A 22,133-nucleotide genomic window follows, 5' to 3' on the forward strand; every position below is an offset into this window, starting at 1 on the left:
CCTCATGCGAAGAGTTGACTCATTGGAAAAGTCTCTGATGCTGGGAGGGATTGGGGGCAGGAGGAGAAGAGGACAACAGAGAGTGAGATGGCTGGATGGCATCACTGACTCGATGGATGTGAGTCTGAGTGAACTCCGGGAGTTAGTGATGGACAGGGAGGCCTGGTGTGCTGCGATTCATGGGGTCGCAAAGAGTCGGACACAACTGAGCGACTGACTGAACTGAACTGAACTGAACTGTCTGGGCTGTGTCTTACAATTTTATCCTGGCCCCTGACAGCCTACTCTGGTCTGCCCAGAGAGGACCAAATAATAGCTAAAAACAAGAACGATTTATATTCATAGGACATTTCCTATGTTTCGGGCTTTGTACTAAACACTTGCTAGAGGTTAACCTTTCGGTCTGCCCACTCAGTAAGAAAAGTGTTGCTAAGATCTCACTTATACAAACAAGAAAAAGGAGGCTTAGATAAAGTGGCAGAGGAAGATTTTGAACCATGGGTTGTCAGGCAATGATTAAAGGCACAGTGGGCTCTGTTATAAAGGAGGCATTTGGTAAGTGGGAGGACTGGATGACGGACGCCTTGACTTCGGGGCTTCGAGGAGTTTCAGGCAATGTGAAGCCAATGTAATTTGAAGTAGACAAGTAGCAGAAAAAAAAAGATGTTGAAAAATTTTTTATTTCACTTTACTTCTTATCCCTTTGAATATCTGGTAATTTGTAAAACAAGTTTGCCTGTATCTTTTTATTCTACCTTTTGTCTATGTGCATTAGAAGTAACCTACACACTCATGACAATATAACATGGAAAAGGGAAACAAAGAAGGATCTGAAGCAACGGAGCAATGGCTAAACTGTGCTGCATTAATTTGATATAATGCTAGCAACCCTATGAATTGTAGCCCACCAGGCTCTCCAAGCGAGAATACTGGAGTGGGTAGCTATTCCTGTCTCCAGGGCATCTTCCCGATCTAGGGATCGAAACCAGATCTCCTGCATTGCAGGCAGACTCTTTACTGTCTGAGCCACCAGGGAAGCCCTGTTGAAAATAAAAATCAATGAATGACAAAAATAGTTTTGTGAAGAATTTAGAACCTACAACTTTAGATGGATTCCTTCCTCATTGTGGCTGGAAAAAGGAAGTGTGTTGTGTACATAGAAAAAGGACTTGGAAAAATGAAAGACTGAATCTGGGTGGTGAACTTAGATTATAAACATACTATTTCTGTATTTTAAAATGTTAATGTTGTTTTCAATTGTTTTTAATAACAAAGGAAAAGTTTAAGGAAAAAACATATTAATGCAGCAGACATAAATGGATAAGAAGTGAAGGAAGGACATCTAAGGATCAGGAGATGAGAGCACTGGATTTTGAGCAGAGGAGCATTAACAGAAAAAAGCAGTGGCTCTAAGAAAAGTTCAGAGGGAAAACTCGGGGGCATGTGGTGTGTAACGGAATACAGATGAAAGGAGATGGAAATTTTGCAAAGTAATTCAAGGTTTCTAAGATGAGGACAGGAAAAAAAAAGTTAGTTCTATGAATAGAAATCACCCAACTCTAAAGAGGAATTTACCTGATGAAGATAATTATGATGTTAGGACTTCCTTATGATATGAGAGTTACTACATTAAAATATCCTTATGGTGAAAAAACCGAGTGTATGTGATCTGGAATCTTATTGAACAATTAGAACTGGAGCTACAGATGAATTAGTGCCATAGATTTAGAGGTTCATATCGGTGGACCTACTCCATTCTGATGACATGTCATTTAGCTAGTGAAAGTGAAAGTCGCTCAGTCGTGTCCCTTTGCGACCCCTTGGACTATACAGTCCATGGAATTCTCCAGGCCAGAATATTGGAGTGGGTAGCCTTTCCCTTCTCTAGGGTATCTTCCCAACCCAGGGATAGAACCCAGGTCTCCCACACTGCAGGCGGATTCTTTACCAGCTGAGCTATGAGGGAAGCCCATTATTTAGCTAACACAACAATAAAAAAAAAGAAAAAGAATTTGGATGTTTTTATCTAGATGCTCTCACCTCCCTTTATTGTATTATACCTTGCCTTTACATTTTGGTATTATTTGTGCAGCCCCTGAAGGTATCTGATCTTGGGACCTGAGATAATCCCTTAAAGTCACTGAACTGAATGATTTAGTTACAAAAAAAAGAGGTGGGAAGGATATAGAGAGTTGGAGAATGAGGAGACAATGTCTAAGAAGCCTCTACCAGTATCTGAGGAAGAGTAAGTCAGAACACCTGTCTTTACAGGAACTCCAGAAAGGGATATAGATGTAACTGGGGAGCCAAGAGAATAATCTATAATAGGAAAAAAAATCTTTGAATCTGAAGGAGATTACAATATTGAAGGTGCTATGAAAAATCAAAGATTCACACACTGACACAATCTCATTTCAGAATGACCAGGGGTAGCTGGTGAGGAGGAGTTACTTAATAACAGCAAGAAAGCGTCGACACGACAGGGATATGAAAAGGAGAAGAACTGATCAACCATCAGATTTCTTGTAGGCAGTATAAAATACAGAAGGATATCGTTTCTTTATAAAGTCAAACATAACTGTACCACATACAACCCAGCACTCCCAGGCTTAGGTATTGTCCAAGTGAAATTAAAAAAACCTATATTCATGCAAAACCTGTACATGAAGGTTACAGAGGCTTTATTCACAATCACCAAATACTGGAAACAACCCAAAGGTCCTTTAACAGGTAAGCTGATCAACAGACAGTGCGACCTTCAGGCAATGGACTGCTATTCCAGAGGAAGAATAAGCAAGCACAAGAATCTCAAACGCATGATACCGAGAAGCCAGACTGAAGAGGTGACGTACTGTATAAATCTCTTACAGTGACAAGTTTGAAAGGTAAAAAACAGACAAACAAACTATAGAGACCAGAGCAGATCAGTGGTTACCAGGGATTGGGATGGGGGAGGAACTGAAATTGGAAGGGGTCAGCACGAGGGAATTTTTTGAGAAATGGGATTTTCTGTATTTTGATTGTGCTATTAAATAACTTCATGCATTTGTCAAAACTCAGAATTGTACACCAAAAAGAGTGAACTTTATTCTTTATGTAAATTTTTAAAATAAAAAAAGACACTGATTTTAAAATACAGGCTCTGTTATATCACATAAAGGTGAGCAGTAGAAGAACTAAAGTGAAAACTTTATTAGCAGAGCTTGAAGGGAAGGGGAAGAGGTAGTATAAGTTAAATCCTCTATTGCAAGGAGCCCATACATATTAATTTTAAGCTGATAGACTAAAAAAATTAGTGGTGTAAACTGTCACTTACATTTATTAATCAAAAGAAATAAAACCAGAAATGGTTCAAATGGCTGCAAGTACAGTGGAACCTGTGTGACTGAGGAGCTGGGGCGAGGACCTTTCAAATTGTATGTCTTAACTTCCTGGACCATTTGAAGTCACATACGTGCATTGCTTATAGTTTATTACAAAATAAATTTCAAACTTATATTAATCCAAATATTGTGGGTGCAAAAACATCTTGATTTAATTTTTTCACCAGATCTTGTATTATGGAAAAATAAAATTCAGAGTTACACCCCTAAGGTACTTAAAGGTGAGATTTTCATTTACAGTATAAATGTAAAGCACTATTCGTATCCTAACTAATTTTACATACAACACGTTACAAACATATTATAATAATGTTAATATAAAAGTGATATAAAATATTATATAAAGTGAACAATTTTATTAGCTGTTCAGATTTGTTCTTATACTAATTATGTTTAATAGAGATCTAAATTTCTCTCATAATTATGTCATAATAAACATATCTTCAAAGAGATAATTTCCTCTCTTCATGTTGATATAGCAACAAAATAGACAGAGATATTCAGTGATAACCAATAAGCCCGAAAGCAGTCAATGTTCTTTTCATCTACGGCCAAACTGAATCAATGGGCCCATGACAGCTACTCCTGGTAGAAACTATGCTGAAACTTTTTTGCAGGAAAACATCACAGAGGCTTTGGGGTCTGAACAGAATTTGACAGGGGAGAGATTTAAAGAATAGTTATTGAAAAAAGAATTTACTCCGTTCAAGCAACTTTTTAATAGCTTTTGATCCGTTGCAAGAACCCCAAAGTGCCAGTATGTGAATGCATAATTAGGTAGGAGAAAATTCATTACAAAGTGAATTTTGGTTCAACTTGACAAGCAAAAATTCTCCCATGGCTGCTTTTGAGAAAATTATTATACCTTCCTTTCATCAAAATGTTGCCAATTCTGCATTTCTGTCAATAGCATTTAACGTATTTATTTAGGTTGTCTGTTTTCTACCTCGTTGAAGTAATAGAGAGCTTTATTTAAATCTCATCCTTCTTCACTTACATAATACACACACACACAACCTCTCCACACGTAACAGAATCATTCTTGGCATCCCCACTGTGGAAGCCATGGAAATGCACCGCTCTCACCTCCTGCTGCAGTCAGCACGGCAAGTGAGGGCCCTCGCGGTCACTCTCTGCATCTACTGTGGCATCTGTGCTCAGGCCATGCTTCTCCCAAGTGGGTCTCAGTCCGTGTCTGAGCACAGCGGATTTATACTACCAGCCCATTCCTGCAGGACATGGGCTCTTCCACTGTGCGACTTAAGCTCAAGGAGTCCTCCTTGGCCTTGTCAACACTTTCCAAGAACCACTCTGTTATCTGAGGCTCTTCCCACCTAATCTTCCCCCCTGCCCTCCCTCCTTTCACAGGTATCAGATCAGCAACTGGGTTTTCTCCTCTTTATACTCCATGTGCGTTTTTTCTGTTAAACCTCATGGACCTCTAATCCCTGCTTGGAGGATTTGAACTGACACACTCAGTTTGAAGAAATGATAAGCATGGCACCTTTTTATAAATACCTAGGCCACACTGTCTTCAAAGAGAAAGTATCAGAGCTATTTTTACGAATATTAGGAATAGATTGAGCTGGGCCCCCAAGCTTCCTTAGGAATGTCTTTTATATCAGTGATATATAATCTCCTCAGTCTCTAGCAGCAGTCTCTAATCTGGTTCTCCTTCTTTTAAATTATCCTACCTCTCCACCACATTTATTATTAATGTCCTAAAGTAGCTTTATGCTTCCTATCACTCCTTACGGGCTTTAATGATTCCTTCAAGTCCAGTGGTTCAAGTCCAAATTTCTCAGACCTCAGACCCTCTACAACCTAAATGCAGTCAACTTCTCAAGTTTTAAAGAGAAGAGGGCTTTCTTCCTCCAAGGCTAGAGACAAGAAGCAAAGGATTGGAGATAACATAAACAAAACCGAAGTTTAGGAAGAAAAGCTAGGAGGTTCATTTCAGGTTATTTTATTTTTCCTGGTAAATAGGTGATGGCAGGGCAGTTGCTGAGAGGGATATAAGGGTTGAAGAGGGGAGATAAGTATTGTGATAACCAAAGTGGAAATTCCCAATGAACTAAAAATACTGTGGACTAGCACTCAAGGACACCCTTCAGCATTTGAAGGAGTAACATAAGCAAGGGCTTCCCTGATAGCTCAGTTAGTAAAGGATCTGCCTGCAATGCAGGAGACCTCAGTTTGATTCCTGGGTCAGGAAGATCTGCTGGAGAAGGGATAGGCTACCCACTCCAGTATTCTTGGGCTTCCCTTGTGGCTCAGCTAGTAAAGAATCCACCTGCAGTGTGAGAGGCCTGGGTTCAATCCCTGGGTAAGGAAGATCCCCTGGAGAAGGGAAAGACTACCCACTTTCATTCTGTCCTGGAGAATTCCATGGACATAAGCAAAACTCTAGAAAAGTAATACAAGTGGTTAAGAACGTGGAGCGTGAGCCAGAATCTGAACACCATCGCCTAGAGCTCATAGCTGTGTGCCTTAGATTCTTTATCAGGATAATAAGGGTAACACAGTACCTCCTTTATAAGGTTATAATTAAATGTCTATGGAATTGGCAAGTGTCTTCTGTTTTCTGTCTTCACTGTCACCAGTACTTATATAGTGAATATAGAATAAAAAAAAAAACACACTTTGACCTACAGGTACAAATCTGCAGTGATGAGACTAGTATACCTCGTGGTGATTACAGTTAATACTACTCTATCATATACTTGAAGGTTGCTGAGTAGATCTGACATGTTCTCACCACAAAAAAGAAATGGTAACTATGTGAGGTAACAGAGGTGTTAGTTAGCACTGAGATGGTAGCCATTCTGGAATATATAAGTGTGCCAAATCAACACCCTGTACACCTTATTAAACTTACACAGTGCTGCATGTCAACAACATCTCAATAAAGCTAGAAGAAACTGACCAGGAATACGGTGCAGTATTGTAGATGAAGTACCAGATACAGAATCAGAAGCCTTCATTTTGCCTTCCAGATGCTAGTTCATGTCTGTGATCTTGGGCACATCGTTTTGACCCTCACAAGTACCTATCTCTCATTACCTAGTTGTTATGAGGATCAAAGGGGAAGACGTCTGTGAAAGTACTATATACATATACAAGTTCAGTTCAGTTCATTTCAGTTCAGTCGCTCAGGAAACAATGCATATTGAAGGGTTTGTTTGATTCATGTACCAAAGCCCTAAGCCCTGAAAATGCCGAGGATCAGAACGTTAAATTTCGGTATTGCAAAGACATTGTAGACAATCTCTGTCCAAAAAACATGCTGCTTCAGGAATTAAAAACGGAAGGGAAGCCTGCTCCTGTTAGGGAAGATGGTGATGGTAGGTAGAGTCAGAGTTTGAGGTATTTGAGTGGGGGTGGGAAAGAAAGGGTTTTCCAGGGAATGAGAGCTTGGGGAAAAAAAGGACCACATAGGAATGCCATGGCATGTGCGATGGATGTAATGGCTCAGAGGTGTATATTCGTACAATCAGCTTCCTCTTTCCCTTAAACCCACCTCTCCATAACCGGGCAGCTGGCTGCTGCGTCAGGAACTTACTGCTGTGAGCAGCCATAAACAGTGTGCTAACGGCGGCTCCGCCTGAGAACACGCATTGGAGAGCACAGCATGTGTTGGTCAAGGCCAGAGACAGTATTTCCTACCCTCTACACACCACAGGGCACATACAGGATAATCCAACACAGCTGAGAAGCACGTCGACAATTATTATTATTAAAAGCAAGCAATCAATTCCACAGATCCGTGGCTCTTTTAAAACGTGTTTTCTCATCTCTCTTTCCTCTCAGATGTACGGTTATTGTCCACCTGGAAAGGCCTCCCAGTGATAGCCAGAAATCTGCCACCACCACCCCTTCTGCTGTTTCTGCCATCACATTTAATTGTGTTTGCTCAACTCGAAGCCAAACTCATATGCAGTATATTCAGATGGTTAAAATAGCAGAGCGTTCCACTGTCCTCACACGTTATTTTCGACACCACAATTCTTGCGAGTTAGTTTGGAATAAATAAGGTAAAGAGAAAAGAAGCGACATAAATTTGTTCCAGCGGCAAAGAAAACAATATCAAAATGGCAATCTGGAGATTCGCCACGAAGGAAGGAATATAGAGTGTTCCTTTTGGTGAGCTCTCCTGCAAATGCAATCACCATCTCATTCGACAGTCTGGATTTATTTTAAAGTGGGTGAGAAAGAAAGCAGGAAAGTAATAGTAAGAAACTGTGAAAAGCACCTTGATTATTTCAAAAGATCAATGTACAATCACTGTACTTAGTCTTATATGGCATTAAAGGTAAAGGTGTAGAACTGATATATATGCTGATTTTCTTAACCTCTAAGGAGTCTTTATTTTCCACAACGGCAAACCTTCTAAGTTGAAAAACATATATCATCATACATATTCAGGATCTCTTTTCTGAGGTCTCAGCTACTACCTATTTCTTTAAATGCCTTGAAAATCACACATTTACAAAGGTTTGGTTGGATATTTTTGTCAGCTAACTCCATCTTACATTTTTCAACATGACTATCATTTAACAGATACAGACCCTACCACCCCAAAATTAAAAGACTTCTGAATCTGAATCGTGGAGTAAAGAACAGACTTTGTTGCTAAAGAGGTTATGGCTTGAATTGGATCAATTAATTAAAGAAAGACCAATGTTCTGTGCTTTTAATTTGAGCTGAACTTCACATAAAAAAAAACAGGTATTTTAAACAGACAAAGCTTAATTAACCTGCTTTTCATCCAAATGAATGAATATGCACATAGATAACTTTTTACTTGAGATTTTGCAGGATACACTTCATATTCCAACATGCCTATTGATCAAACACCACCTTTAGAGAATACCTACTCTGTATTCATCTGTCAAGGGCTGACTTTTTCTCTGTATTCTTATTCCTCATTTGCTCGTTAATTAATTCAACAGATATTACTCAGAGACTGCTATGTGCCCAACGGCTATTCTAGGCCCTGAAGACACAGCTGGAGTTAAGACAGCCAAGGCCCTATTCTCATGGATTTTATTTTTCACTCCAGAGGCAGGGGTAGGGGGATGTGGGGGGGAGCAGAGTTAAGCAACAATAAACAGAAACTATGATTTCAGATGGTGATAACTCAACTGAGAAACCACAGTAACGCAGACTTGGAGGATCACTTTAGACAGGTGATAAGCCAAGACCTCTCTGAGGAGGTAACACGTGCCCAGATAGACAAGATGGCACCAGCCATGGAAGTTGCTGAGAGAATTACAAGTACCAAGACCCTAAAACAGCGAAGAGTTTGGAGAATCCAAAGGGCAGGAAAGGCAATGAACTTCGAACATCAGGAATTGGAGAGACCTGTTTTGAGATGAGGGCTGAGGGTGAGCAGAAGGCCATTCCCGGACAAGGACTCAAGCAGCCAGCCACTTCAGGATATTTTCTGATGCTGGAGTCAGCAGAGTCCGCTTGTGGAACACAAGTCAGTGTTGTCTCAGATACACGTATTATCGGCACCACCATATCTCCTCTTTCATGTACCTGAACCATCCCTCCGGGGCTCATCCCTTGAGTCTTTAGCCCCTACAAGCCTCACCTGGTCCTAGACCCTCCTCCTTGCTCACGTTTTCACTGTGTCTCACAGACCTGTGGGCATGCTGCCTGCCCTCTGACCTGACACTTGTTCTGACCCTCATGATTGGTCTATACCTGGAGTTTACATAACCTCCACGGACATAACTTCAGGTATAACCTGTCTGGACCACCTCCCACCTCCAACTCCCTACTAATCCCAAATGACCTTCACTGGTGCCTAGCCAGACACTAACACCGCTTTGTGCCAATGCTACTGCTTCTCTAAGTATGTATTGTCTTTTCAACTTTCAAAACCAATGCACATCTTCCTTTAACATTCTCTCGACTGTGCAGACAGTGGCTGACTTTATTTTTGGGGGGCTCCAAAATCACTGCAGATGGTGATTGCAGCCATGAAATTAAAAGACGCTTACTCCTTGGAAGGAAAGTTATGACCAAACTAGACAGTATATTGAAAAGCAGAGACATTACTTTGCCAACAAAGGTCCATCTAGTCAAGGCTATGGTTTTTCCAGTGGTCATGTATGGATGTGAGAGTTGGACTATAAAGAAAGCTGAGCGCCGATGAATTGATGCTTTTGAACTGTGGTGTTGCAGAAGACTCTTGAGAGTCCCTTGGACTGCAAGGAGATCCAACCAGTCCATCCTGAAGGAGATCAGTCCTGGGATGTTCATTGGAAGGACTGATGTTGAAGCTGAAACTCTGGCCACCTGATGCGAAGAGCTGACTCATTGAAAAGACCCTGATGCTGGGAGGGATTGGGGGCAGGAGGAGAAGGGGACGACAGAGAATGAGATGGCTGGATGGCATCACTGACTCGATGCACATGAGTTTGAGTGAACTCTGGGAGTTGGTGATGGACAGGGAGGCCTGGCGTGCTGTGGTCCATGGGGTCGCAGAGTCAGACAGGACTGAGCGACTGAACTGAACTGACTGAAAGATGAGAAAATCCACAGTCGAATAGTTGAGATCACTTTCCTAAGGTCAGCTCACAACAGCTCTGGCCCAAGAAGCCAGGAATCCTGTTTTCCCACCTCCATCCTGCTCTGGAGGTGAGGGAGGTCTCGTCTACTCGGGGTAATCAAATCTTGTGAGAATAAGTGCATGTACGGTCTGCTTATGATGCTGAATTTGAAGGCCAGGCACAAAGGAATTTAGGAGGTAAATAGAAAGGATTCCCTCCTCCTCGACTTTTTTCAAGCTTGTGGATTTGAGTTCCATTTCTTTGTAAGATTAAGTCCCCAGACAACATTTGCGGCACCATGTATGAACTCAACCACAGTGCAGGGATGGGTTAGTATAAATTTATTACCAATTAAAGAGAGAAAAAGAAAAAGAAGTAACTGACTGTTTAGTAACTCTGGGGGAGAAAAAAACAGCATATTCAGCTAAGTTGCTCTAGGTTTTTGTCTTTGGCTCTGCCTACCAGCAAAGATCATAGGTGTAGGTACAAAGTATCACTTTTTGGATATAGGATAGTATCTATAATCCTCATTTTTGAAGTTCAATACTCTGTGATCTCATTTTCAAATATGTAATTTCAAATAACCACGTTGTAAAAAATTCAATGCCCTATTTATTTTTTAAATTGGCACTTCAGATAAATCCAAACAAGAATCTCTCAGAGAAAATAATGGGAAAAAAATCTTCCTTATGAATTCAATATTAATCAGGTCTCATAAATAACATTCTTAAAATAAATAGGAAAGTGCTAAAAGAGATTAAAAACTCTCAGATGTCTTTCATTCTTCTAAGGCAGCTCAGTTATATTCACTGTATTCATTGTAGCTTGTGGTATGTGGTACCTTAAAATAGAATGCCTTTCATACCATTTTTATAAGACTCTAAGAAACAGAATCTAGCTGTTCCCGTTCAAAATTCATGACCCTTTTCCAAGAGAACTGTTTTGACCTGTTACTACTTCTGGCTAAACTTGTGAGATTTCTTTTTCTCCACTCATTCCTGTACATAATATCTCAGGGGAATAGAGTTTAATAGCTATCAGCCTAATGGAGGTATACCTAAATTTGTTAAACAAAAATAATATGCAATGTGGGGTAAAACACAAATTCACTGAATAGTGAATATTACCAATTCACTTTTGTATATAGTAAATATAGTAAGTTTTGAGTCTTACTTTTAGACTATATTGAGTCTAATATAGTATATTAGAGCAAATATAGTAAGTTTTGAAGGATGTGTTGCCCTTACAGCACCATTTAGTGGACTGGCAGCAGGCAATTCACAACTGCAAAACTTAGTAAAATACAATACTGCTAAATCTACATAAACTCAAAACTTCCCAGGTATCACGGGGAAAATGACTTATCTTCCCTAGTTTGTTTCCAGATAGCCAGTTAATACTGTGGGGCTTCCCTGGTGCCTTAGTGGTCAAGAATCTACCTGCCAACGCAGGAGACGTGGATTTGATCCCTGGGTCAGGAAGATCCCCTGGAGAAGGAAATGGCAACCCACTCCAGTATTCTTGCCTGGGAAATCCCATGGACAGAGGAGCCTGGCGGGCTACAGTCCATAGGGCTCCAAAAGAGTCAGGCACAACTTAGCAACTAATTAACAGCAAACATTATGTAGCCATAGATTCAACAGAAGATCTGGTCTCTCCTCCCACCTCTCCAAGCAACTCTGAGACAAGACAGGAGCACCCGTGAGGACGTGTGCATGAATAGCGAACACTCTGAACTATACCCTGGCCCTTAGCACCTTGCCTGCCAGGTGGAAAGCTTGCTGAGAGAAAACTCTGTTCTCGATGGGGAAGTTTCTGGATTGCTCAACTTTGTCCATGATTGGTGGGTGAGCTTCACTCAGGGGTGAAACATTAGGAATACCACAGTGACAACACACTTTAAATCTACAGTTTGTTTTTTTTTTGGCAACAAAGCTGCCTTTTAAAAAATAAAAATAAAAAAAACCTTCATCTGGGAAATACCAGAATCTCTCTCTCAAGATATTTTCTTTTATGCACCCAGATTCCTCAAGGATGAATTGACAATTCTACTATGTCACTGTCTCTATTTGTCTTTTATGAAAAATGATGCTTTATATTATTTCAAAATGATAAAATACATTATACATCATGAAGACATATAGAAGTAAGTATAAATAAACATAATACCTGAAGAATAAAAGCAACCACACATACATACTTTATGTAAAGATGTGATAGTTGATAGAGAAAAACAAGCTTAAAACTTACACTAGTGTTTTCACTGAAAACCTTGAAGGTGTGGGGAAAAACATATTTATCTAAAACGTAAAGAAAACATGTATACCTTTGTGCAAAATAAATTACACGTATGGACTCCTCAGCTGAACCAGCATGATCGTTTTATCGCGTTGTCCTGGGTGTACGTGTACGTGTGTGCGTGTCTGTGTGTACAGTCACATGCAACAGAGACTGTGGCAAGGCCGTGCCAGAACGACCGGCTGCAACGCAAAAAACTCAATCTTGACAGTTTTACTTATATGTTTCCTCTGATTAGACCAGCTGATTTGGCTTGGCATTCTGTATGCATTCATTAAATGGTTGTAAACAAAGGCATAGTAGTCTAATGAATTATAATGACATTCAAGTCAATAACTTTGGGTGTTTACAATGCTGAACTATTACATTTACAACATCAGAAATATTGAAAGTTCAGACTAAAATCAACCGATTTCATCTCAGAAAAAGATGTTTCTGCCTTTTGCAATTGCTTACTCTAGAAAAACAAAATTCGGAAACTACACTTCAGATAATTTCACATATGTGTGTCTCTACACACACTCACATGCACCCTGTGTAAAAAAGACATATATCCTCGTCCCCCAGACGCATCCCCCAAGTCCCCAGTCCTATTACCTGTTTTTGAGCAGTACACTGAAGGTCATCTTATCCAGTCCCAGGTAATTTGGCAGCAAGTCTGACCAATCCCAGTTCCATTTTGTGATGGCTGACTGTTGATAAATGAGAAGACGCTATTGTTAGTTATTAATCAGAGTTAATATGACCAGTAAATTAAAGCTCCAGCTGTGATAGACTAACTAAGAAGGAGGGGGGTGTAGAACAAGGACTTAGACAGATAACATCAATCATGTCCACAGAAGAAGGTTTTTATTCCAATAAGACAGCAATTAATTTATAAATCCATTTGGGGATGCAGTCATTATTTATAAAAATATAAATCAATTTCTTCAGTCGTTATATTCTTCCAACTGCTAATGGAATTTGTCCAACAAGTTTCTCCGAAAGTGTGACTCTTTGTATTGTAAAGCAAAATAACTGGCAACTTTTCCATGTGTAAATTTATAGGTTTCTTTTAGCTCCCAGAAGTTTGATTAAAAAAAAAAAAAGATGGAAGTATTGATACTATGGCTCAAATTATAAGACACAGCTTAATTAGAGAGTGATATTAATGTTTTCAGTTAAGAAAATGCTTTAAAGGGGAAATTATAAGGACCTGTAAGTGTAAATAATATAATTCTCTTTTTTCTCATTTAATAGATAATTTCACAATAGAGTAAGGAGAAAAATTACTGTGAAAGATAATCTCATAATTCAGAACTGAATACAACATGCCATTTATTTAAATGAAGTGAGGATAATTTAACAGCTACAATGATTATTTATGGTTGGAGGCATCTAATGTACAACACAGGAAGGCAGCTAATAAACTCAAACTTATGCAATATATTTGGTGTTTAAGTATTATGGATGCTTATTCCTCTTAAAACTAAATAGTTTTGATAATATGAGTCCAGGCTAGTGTTTAAAATCCAACAAGAACTATGCCCTGTCACCTGCTGATTAATGGAGCACTACACTCCTGTCATAGAGCAGGAGAATTCTGCCCCGGGTTGTCAGCATTTGAAGGTCTTATTCTACTACAGTATTGATGAATGTAGACGAGGGCTGTAACAAGCATGGTAAAAATATTATCTGCATCCCGAATTAGGCCCTTGTTTTAATTCTTATTTTCGTCAGAGCTCTAGGTCAAGCAATCCTTCTCTTCCGCCCTGCTAGTTCCAATAGTCCGTCAGGAGGTTACTGGGAAAAAGACACCAGGAGAATGAACAAAGCAAAAACAACTTTAGGTTTCAAGTACTTTGGCATGAAGATGATCTTTTGCATGTAACTATGAAATATGCAGCTTAAACGATAGCATACTCTGACATTAAAAATATGTGGTGTTTATCACATGGACTTTATTTCACATATCCTGACTTTAAGATCATTAACAAATTCATTTCAAATTCGGAAATGTGTTTAGGGTTATGAAACAGCTAACTGACTTCATGCCACTGAAAATAGGAGCTCAGTGCTCTGTTTATGATCACTTTTAAAGTATCTTTTAATTTACCTGATAAATGAGATAAATTTATAAAGATTGCAAGGTATTTTGCGAGTTGTGTATATCGAGGGAGGGTGGAAGCGGCCATGGAGAGGAAGATTTTAAGGAAAGCTGGATTTCTCAAGCCTCTCATTGACACAGTCGAACAGATGTTCCCTCCTCTGCCCACAGTGAACTGACCGGGTCAAAAGTCAAATTTTACAGACCGAAAAGATGAATCAGTTTGACAAATAGAAAAGAAGGTAAAATAACTTTTCCAAAGTCAATTTGCACAGACCATGCAAACAAGAACAAGGCCTTTTGCGTGCTAATCAAAAAAGATTTTGAGTAAATATTCAAACACAAAGCATTTTTTTTTCTTATTTGTGTAAAACAAAAAAAAAGCACACAGTTTTAATGAAATTTACTATTTAATTTCCACATACCTGATCAAGCATGCTTTTACTGAACTCTTTGTACACATGGAAAGGGTTAAAAGCAGAGGGCTGATCTTCCACACTCTTCAAGGTTGTCTTTAAAGGTTGGATGGGTAATGGCTTTTCCTCTGAACCATTCATAGAAAACAGCTGTTCTTTTAAATATACCTTCAAGGGGAAAAAAAAAAATTACAAGTTGCGATGGTAGGAAGCACATATTCTCTTTAAAAATAAACTGGTCAATATCCAAATCTATGCTTCCAGCACATTTGCTAGATTAGAGTATTACTTGCCTCAAGACAGATTACATTTTCAGAAGAAACAGCAGAGTACATACCAATCAGGATTGTAACAAACCCATCAAAAACAGGTTCACTTAATACATAGGAAAGATCAGAAAACTGTTTAACAAATTCTCACATAATGAATGTATGCTTGATTGTACCAGAATCTTTTTAATCAGCATTGTCTTGTCATTACTTCACATGTTAACGTGTCTGGGTTACCAAAACTTAACTCAGGAGCTTGACTATGCACAGTACAAGATTGCTCATCCATTCATCAAGCGTAGTTGCTACCTACTCCATGTCAGCAGAGTGCTAAGTACTCTGATAGTTCACTGCAAGCAGTCTCCCTCTATGTAGAATGAATTACAATGTAAGCTCCTCAACTCTGGTTTCATGCTGTGGACTGAAAATTATCAAGGTTCAATAGAAGCTCCAAATATGTAATCTTAATTTTATCCTCCAGCGACAGCTTGGGCCAAAAAAAGTCAGTCTATTGTATTATACTTTATTTTCCATCCACAAATAAAAAGGTGAATAACCCTAATCTGAATTATAAGACTCCTCCTGGAAAATGATAAATTTAAAGGACTAAAAGTTTCCCACAAACTACCAAATACTTACTGTTAATAAACAAGTCATTTAATAAATCATATAACAGAAATGCCCTTGTGATTTTTAGTGTGTCACAATATAAAGTTTTCTTCAAGCTTAGGGGCAGGACTTAGGTTCAGAGAGTCAGAAGTGAAAACAACTTCAGAGGTCATCTTGACAACCGTTGCTGCTCCAAGTCCTGTGTGTAGGTCAGTCAAATAAACTCTACCTAGGAGCCTGTTAGAAAAGCAGAATCTCAGGCCCCACCACGTCAGAATCAGCCTGTTCACAAGCCTCCCTCATCTGTGCTCGTGACCAGCATCTTCAACTACCATTTGGACTTTTATGCTCCGACACCTTACCTTTTCCTCAAAGATAAATGCTTAAAAACTCACCTCCTCTCAAAACTTCCCTCTCAATGGCACCTCTCTGCTGGGTTAAGCCTCTGACCTTGCCTGCTTCTGGTTGCTTTTAGCAAAAATGGGAAGAGTTGCTGTCTTCTTATTTCCTTGAAACAAGTGTATTAACTTAGGTTTTTAATTTGACCATACATAATTTAGATTCAGGGGCTTCCCTGACAGCTCAGCTTCCACTCACCCAGGCCTGTACCTGTATACGCTCTGTATTTACACTGCTTTCGAATACTATTTAGTAGCACCCCCGAAAGTGCTAAAGACACGATGCCACTCATCAAATGCACAAACCTCACGGTGCAATTTCCCTACAGTATAACAATGCTTCACATAAAAGCAGCCCTAAGTGTTATGCTAGTCACTCAGTCACTTTGTGTTACTTGCGTTTCCTGCCTGCACTGTTTAAGCAGTCAGGCTGAGGCCTCCCTACTTTGATTCTATCCTCAACTCACATTATGCCTCTTACCTCTCAGCCCTGCATCTCACTCAGCAAAATAAACCATCAAATGCTGAGCCTGCTTTCCCAGCTGATAGACTTTGCCATAACGCATGGTTATGTCAGTCATGTCCGACTCTGTGCAGCCTCTTTGAACTGCAGCCCGCCAGGCTCCTCTGTCCATGAGATTCTCCAGGCAAGAGTACTAGAGTGGGTTGTCATGCCCTCCTCTAAGGGATCTTCCCGACCCAGGGAACGAACCCTGGTCTCCTGCATTGAAGGCAGATTCTTTACCACTGAGCCATTAGGGAAGCCCCAACAGTAAGTATATTCAGTTGGAAAGAAAGAAAAACCTTAACTTGGAATTTAATTGATTAAGATGTGGCGATGCCCCCACAGAGTCTTAGGTACGTCAGATCTCATTACATATCTGCTCAGAAGCACTTCCTCAGACTTCCACGAGGAGAAAATGGCCTTTCGATTTCCTGAATACAACAGGTGGCTGACAGCCAATGAATACCCAACTTAATTTTTGCTGATTTTGCTTACGGGTGATTTCCTAATCTTTTGTCTTCTTGGAACTTTGAAAAAGAGAAGTATCCTATTAGGGGGCATTTAAACCTGCAATCGCGGTGTTCAGAACTATCGTAACTCAACCTTACTAAGGCTCTGAGGGTACTCTGACTAAAACATCTGTTCCTCTGTAACCACCACAGTTACTTTGGCCAAAATAGGTGACCAGTGAAGACCATGACATCATGCCCACGAAGACCGTGACTTTGCAATGGAGGTCTTTCAGTTCACCAGACTTCCTGCTTTCCCCAAAGGGAACCCTCAGACAAGCTGTGAGAGCTCCTCAGCAAGAGTGAACAGGTGGAGTTCCTGTGTTACCAATCCTTCCTTAGCTCCAGTTCCTCCAGAAGCAGGACCGTTTCTCACAGCTGCAAAGGCCTCCTTCTCAGGTGATCATTGATCACCTTGTTAGGTCACCTGTTTGAGGGTGATTACCTCTCTGAAGGCCAGAAAACAAGATTCACTTGAAGTAATTTTCAAATAGATCATAGTAAGGAGAACATTTATATAGCCGAGTCATAAAATGCTGTGGTAGAGTTTAATTCACTCTTTGGAAATGTATGTTTTTTTAAGGCCTACCTCAATGAGATAAAATGCTATATCTTAACATTATTCATATTACACAATTTTTATTATGCCAAAAATGCATTTAGTGTTTGCAGACATAAACACAATTCTGCTTCACGTTAGATGTCACATTTGAATCCAGATTGAGCTTGTGCTTAGTTGCTCAGTCGTGTCCGACTCTTTGTGACCCCATGGACTGTAGCCTGCCAGGCACCCCTGTCCAAGGGGATTCTCCAGGCCAGAATACTGGAGTGGGTCAGCCAAACCCGCCTCCAGGGGATTTTCCCAACCCAGGGATCGAACCCAGGTCTCCCAGGTTGCAAGGCAGATTCTTTACCATCTGAGCCACCAGGGAAGCCCATGAATACTAGAGTGGGTAGCCTATCCCTTCTCCAGGGATCTTCCCAACCCAGGAATCGAACTGGCATCTCCTGCATTGCAGGTGGATTCTTTACCAGCTCAGGGAAGCCCCTGAACCCAGATTATGTATGGTCAAATTAAAAACCTAAATTAGCAAACTTGTTTCAAGTAAATAACGTCAACTCTTCACATTTTTGCTAAAAACAACCAAAAGCAGGGAAGGTCAGAGGCTTAACCCAGCAGAGAGGTGAATAAGCATGACATTGGTTCTAATCAGCTTCCCTGCTTAGCTTAATCTAGTTGCTCCTGAATACGGTTTGATATTCTTCCGAAGTTTCTCATTATGTCTAAGAAATCTTCAGCTTCACCAACACAAATGTGACGTCTGCAGGGAAGAGCTAAAAATCTGTCTTCAGAAAATTCTTCATCTCACAAATACCAGATTTTAACATCAGCTTGACGGTCACAAATACACAATTCCCAAACTACACCTCTCATCTCTACCATTTCGAACTGAGTTGAGTTTATGAGCCGTGTTATTGTTTAAACCATATAAATAAAACCTACAATGTTTCCGTGAAGCCTCTGCTGTACAAATGCAGAACATCCTGGGCTGAATAGATTCTATTAATAATGCAATATTGAGTTTGGTATTGACTTTAAGAAGTATTATCACCTCCTTGACTAACCCTTAGCTGCCAGCAGACGCTGCCTCAGGCCAGTACACACCTAATTGCTCGGTAAAAAGGCTGTTTCCCTACCTCATTGAGCCGCATGATGTGATAAATTTGCCTCAGGTATTCGCTGCCACCTGGTTTGTGGCAGATATCCAGGACCATCATGTTTATTTTCTGCTCAGTCAGTTCAAGAGCGATATCTCCTTCTTCTAAGGCTGTGCTTTTCTCTATTGTCATAAATGCACTAAATACAAAGAAAGCGTATTAAGTATCAGTGTAAGGAATTGTAAAGATGGAAAATAATCAAAGAGATTGAGTGTGGAGTGTTCGATGTAAATCTCATATGCAAAGCACCCATAAAGACTTTGCTCAAATAGGTATACCTTCCCCAAACGGCGGGCAGCTCCCATAAACAGCGCCTTAGAACTAAGCACCTGAAAGCATTTTAAAAAATTGAACCATTTCTTTTAAAATATTTCTTTATTGCATTTATACTCCAATCTATAAAACATTTTCCCATTACCGCAATTGCTGAAATTGCTATAATCGTGGGATGAAAACAAAACATTTCTTTTTAAGAAATAATTTGTATTTTCTCTTTGAGGATAAGGAGTATCTTTGATTCCAGAAATAGCTTTGGTATTCTGTCTTTTGTAGCCTTCTCTTTACACCTGTCTTAGACACATTAAAGACTAATTAAAGTGTCAAAAGGGGGAGCCTATTATGCTAAATATAGGCTGGGTGCTTCCTGGAGGAATGCTTACCACTGGGTATTTTAAATTGGCCTTTTGACACTTGTTGCCTTTTAAAAATACATGCCCTCCCTCCTGTTTCTTTCAGGTAACAGATAGTTAGCAAAAGTCACTACTCTGCTTATCCTTCCAGGAAAAGGCTCTCCTGTAAGCACAGCGGGAATGTGCAAGTTATATGTGTAAAACGTTTCTTTTATAAGAATTCATAGGCTTATTTTTTATTTTAAACATTATTCACATTGTAGTAATGGATGACTTTTTTTTTAATTCTCACACTATACCAGTGCAAAATAAATCACGATACTCAACTTACATCATATATGTTTTACACTAATTTTCTTATTACAAGTGCTATTAGGATCATGTTAGGCTTTGCAGTCTAAGTATTCTTAAGAAAAGGCATGGTTTTCCACTGTTTCCCAGACTAAATGAAATTTACTGTGGTGTAATCAGCTATATACTGCAGTTCATTACTGAGATTTTGCCATGATTATAAAATTAGTTCTGCTAAGAGTCAGTGCCGCTGACCTGAAGACTGAACCAAATGATACCCAGCTGCTGGACATTAACTTTTATATTGCTTCCACATGTAGCCTCAAAACATCCTTCTTAAAAAAAAAAAAAAAGTTTATGATCCTATAAGCCTTGCTAAAAAAAAATGAAACCAAATCCTACTCTTAAAGATATCCATTAGGTAGAGTAAATCTGTAAACAAGCAAACAAACAGAAAAGACTTTTGTGCAGTAATAGAAGTTTGTAAATATCATTTTTGAAACTGCATACAGGCTGCAAGCAAAATTTGTCGGGTTTTGTAGAGGCTGACATTGAAAAAGTTGAGGCCCTCTGACAAAGGAGTGTCTCAGTGTCAGTCCCTGAACTGTATCCTTTCCTGTCCATCACTGTGCAGGTGAAGCAAATGATTGGATTCAGTCAATGCTATGATTAATGAGTTCCTCTCTGGATTTGGGACTGCCTATCAATCATGTCATTAGGGAGAATGTGCCCTGAAAGAGGCAGACCTTAGCCAAGGAATAACTGCATTAATCTTAATCTGTATATGCACCCAGCCAGCCAAGTCAGGGTCACCATGATGAAAAACAATAATCTTCAACTCGACAAATTACTTTGCAAAGACAGACATTTCTTTACTTTTTTTGGCCTGTGTGTTCTCCAGAATCTAAGTTGACTGTTTACAGCTTGAGTGTTACTACAAAGTGAAGGTTATTTTAATGAATAGTAATGCTTTCAGGCAGCATGCAAGACAAGCACTGCTTACAGCTGCCGCCTTTCCATTGCAGTTATGCTCACAATTTCCATAAAATCAAAGTTAAATCTGGGTGCAAGTGAAAGAAATCTGGCTAAATGATATCGTGTGGATCCAAGATAATCTTCATGAGGAATTAAGATTTCAGTTATCATAACAGAAGAACTATTTTAGTTTAAGTGCTTACATCCTCATGTGAAAAAGTAGTGAAGGTGTTTAGTCACTCAGTCCTGTCCAGCTCTGCAACACCGTGGACGGCAGCCCAGCAGGCTCCTCTGTCCGTGGAGTTCTCCAGGCAAGTGTACTGGAGTGGGTAGCCATTCCCTTCTTCAGAGGATCTTCTCGACCCCGGGATCAAACCCAGGTCTCCCACATTGTGGGTGGATTCTTTACCATCTGAGCCACCAGGGAAGCCCTACAAATACTGGGGTAGGTTACCATTCTCTTCTCCAGAGGATCTTCCCAATTCGTGGATTGAACCCAGATCTCCCACATTTCAGGCAGATTTTTTACCATCTGAGCCACCATTTTCAAAAAATATAACCCTCCACCTGTATACAGACATCATGGTTTAAAATACATCTTCCTCATGGTATAGATCTATGGACTAAATGATTGTCTATCTGTGAGAAATGAGTAGAGATGGAAGTTCATGTGTATATCAGAAAATCAACTTAAAGGCAAAGTCAGGATGAAGCGTTTCTATAGCACCCAAACTCATAAGTGATTACCTAAAGTCTGTTAATAGGTCAAATTTAATTCTTTTTCAAATAAATGAAATAACTTTTAAATCTGGATTTTTTTACATTGAAATTATTTGAGAAATCGAGAAAGATATAGCACCATGCTAATTACAAGCTACATAAAGTGTATTCAGAATTTTTGAGGGCTGTAAAACATTTTTTAAAAGTTAATAAAAATTATTTTTGATGCAAGTTGCAACATAAAACTAATCAGCCAAATACTGGCTAGACAATTCCCTACTGTAGAAAATATCAGATGTGTTGGTGCTATTTATAAAACACTTAGACTAAAATCAACTTTTAAGGAAAAAATTTCACCTCTGGATTTCTGTATGTAGCTCAAGGTATATTAGAGACATTACTTTCCACTTATCTTATTGATAGTCTCCTAATTCAGCAGTATCATACATTTAACTTTATAATCAAATCCACTGTTTTTACTCTGCTTCTCTTCTCTCCCTTCTACACCCACTGCCATGGATAATGACACGTGGCCTTAATCTTTTAGTCTTTGCATTAAAGCCTATAAATTGGTATCCAATGCAAATGTAAAGATTAAGGTCACTGTCAACGTTACTAAGCATTTTCCTGACTGCTATTCTTAATCCTACACACAGGATGCCCACAAGTAAATTTTTAAAAGTCAGTATGACAAGGCCAGGAAAATTATTACTTACATTTCTTACATTATTTACACTACTTACATGATTACTTACAGTAATTT

At 39.4% G+C, this 22,133-nt stretch overlaps 1 protein-coding gene across 1 annotated transcript in view; it reads right to left on the reverse strand.

Annotated features, from left to right (window-relative positions):
• The window catches only part of KIAA0825 (KIAA0825 ortholog), a 429,492-nt gene that overhangs the window by 187,453 nt on the left and 219,906 nt on the right, over positions 1-22,133 (reverse strand). The window contains exons 18-20 of the mRNA XM_010831930.1: positions 18,735-18,894; positions 14,756-14,914; positions 12,842-12,936 (exon numbers count right to left, since the gene is read on the reverse strand). Coding sequence (XP_010830232.1) covers positions 12,842-12,936; positions 14,756-14,914; positions 18,735-18,894 — 414 coding nt within the window. The remainder of the gene's footprint in view (positions 1-12,841; positions 12,937-14,755; positions 14,915-18,734; positions 18,895-22,133) is intronic.

Source organism: Bison bison, unplaced genomic scaffold, assembly GCF_000754665.1.
Source record: "Bison bison bison isolate TAMUID 2011002044 unplaced genomic scaffold, Bison_UMD1.0 scf7180017864533, whole genome shotgun sequence".
NCBI classification, from domain to species: domain Eukaryota; kingdom Metazoa; phylum Chordata; class Mammalia; order Artiodactyla; family Bovidae; genus Bison; species Bison bison.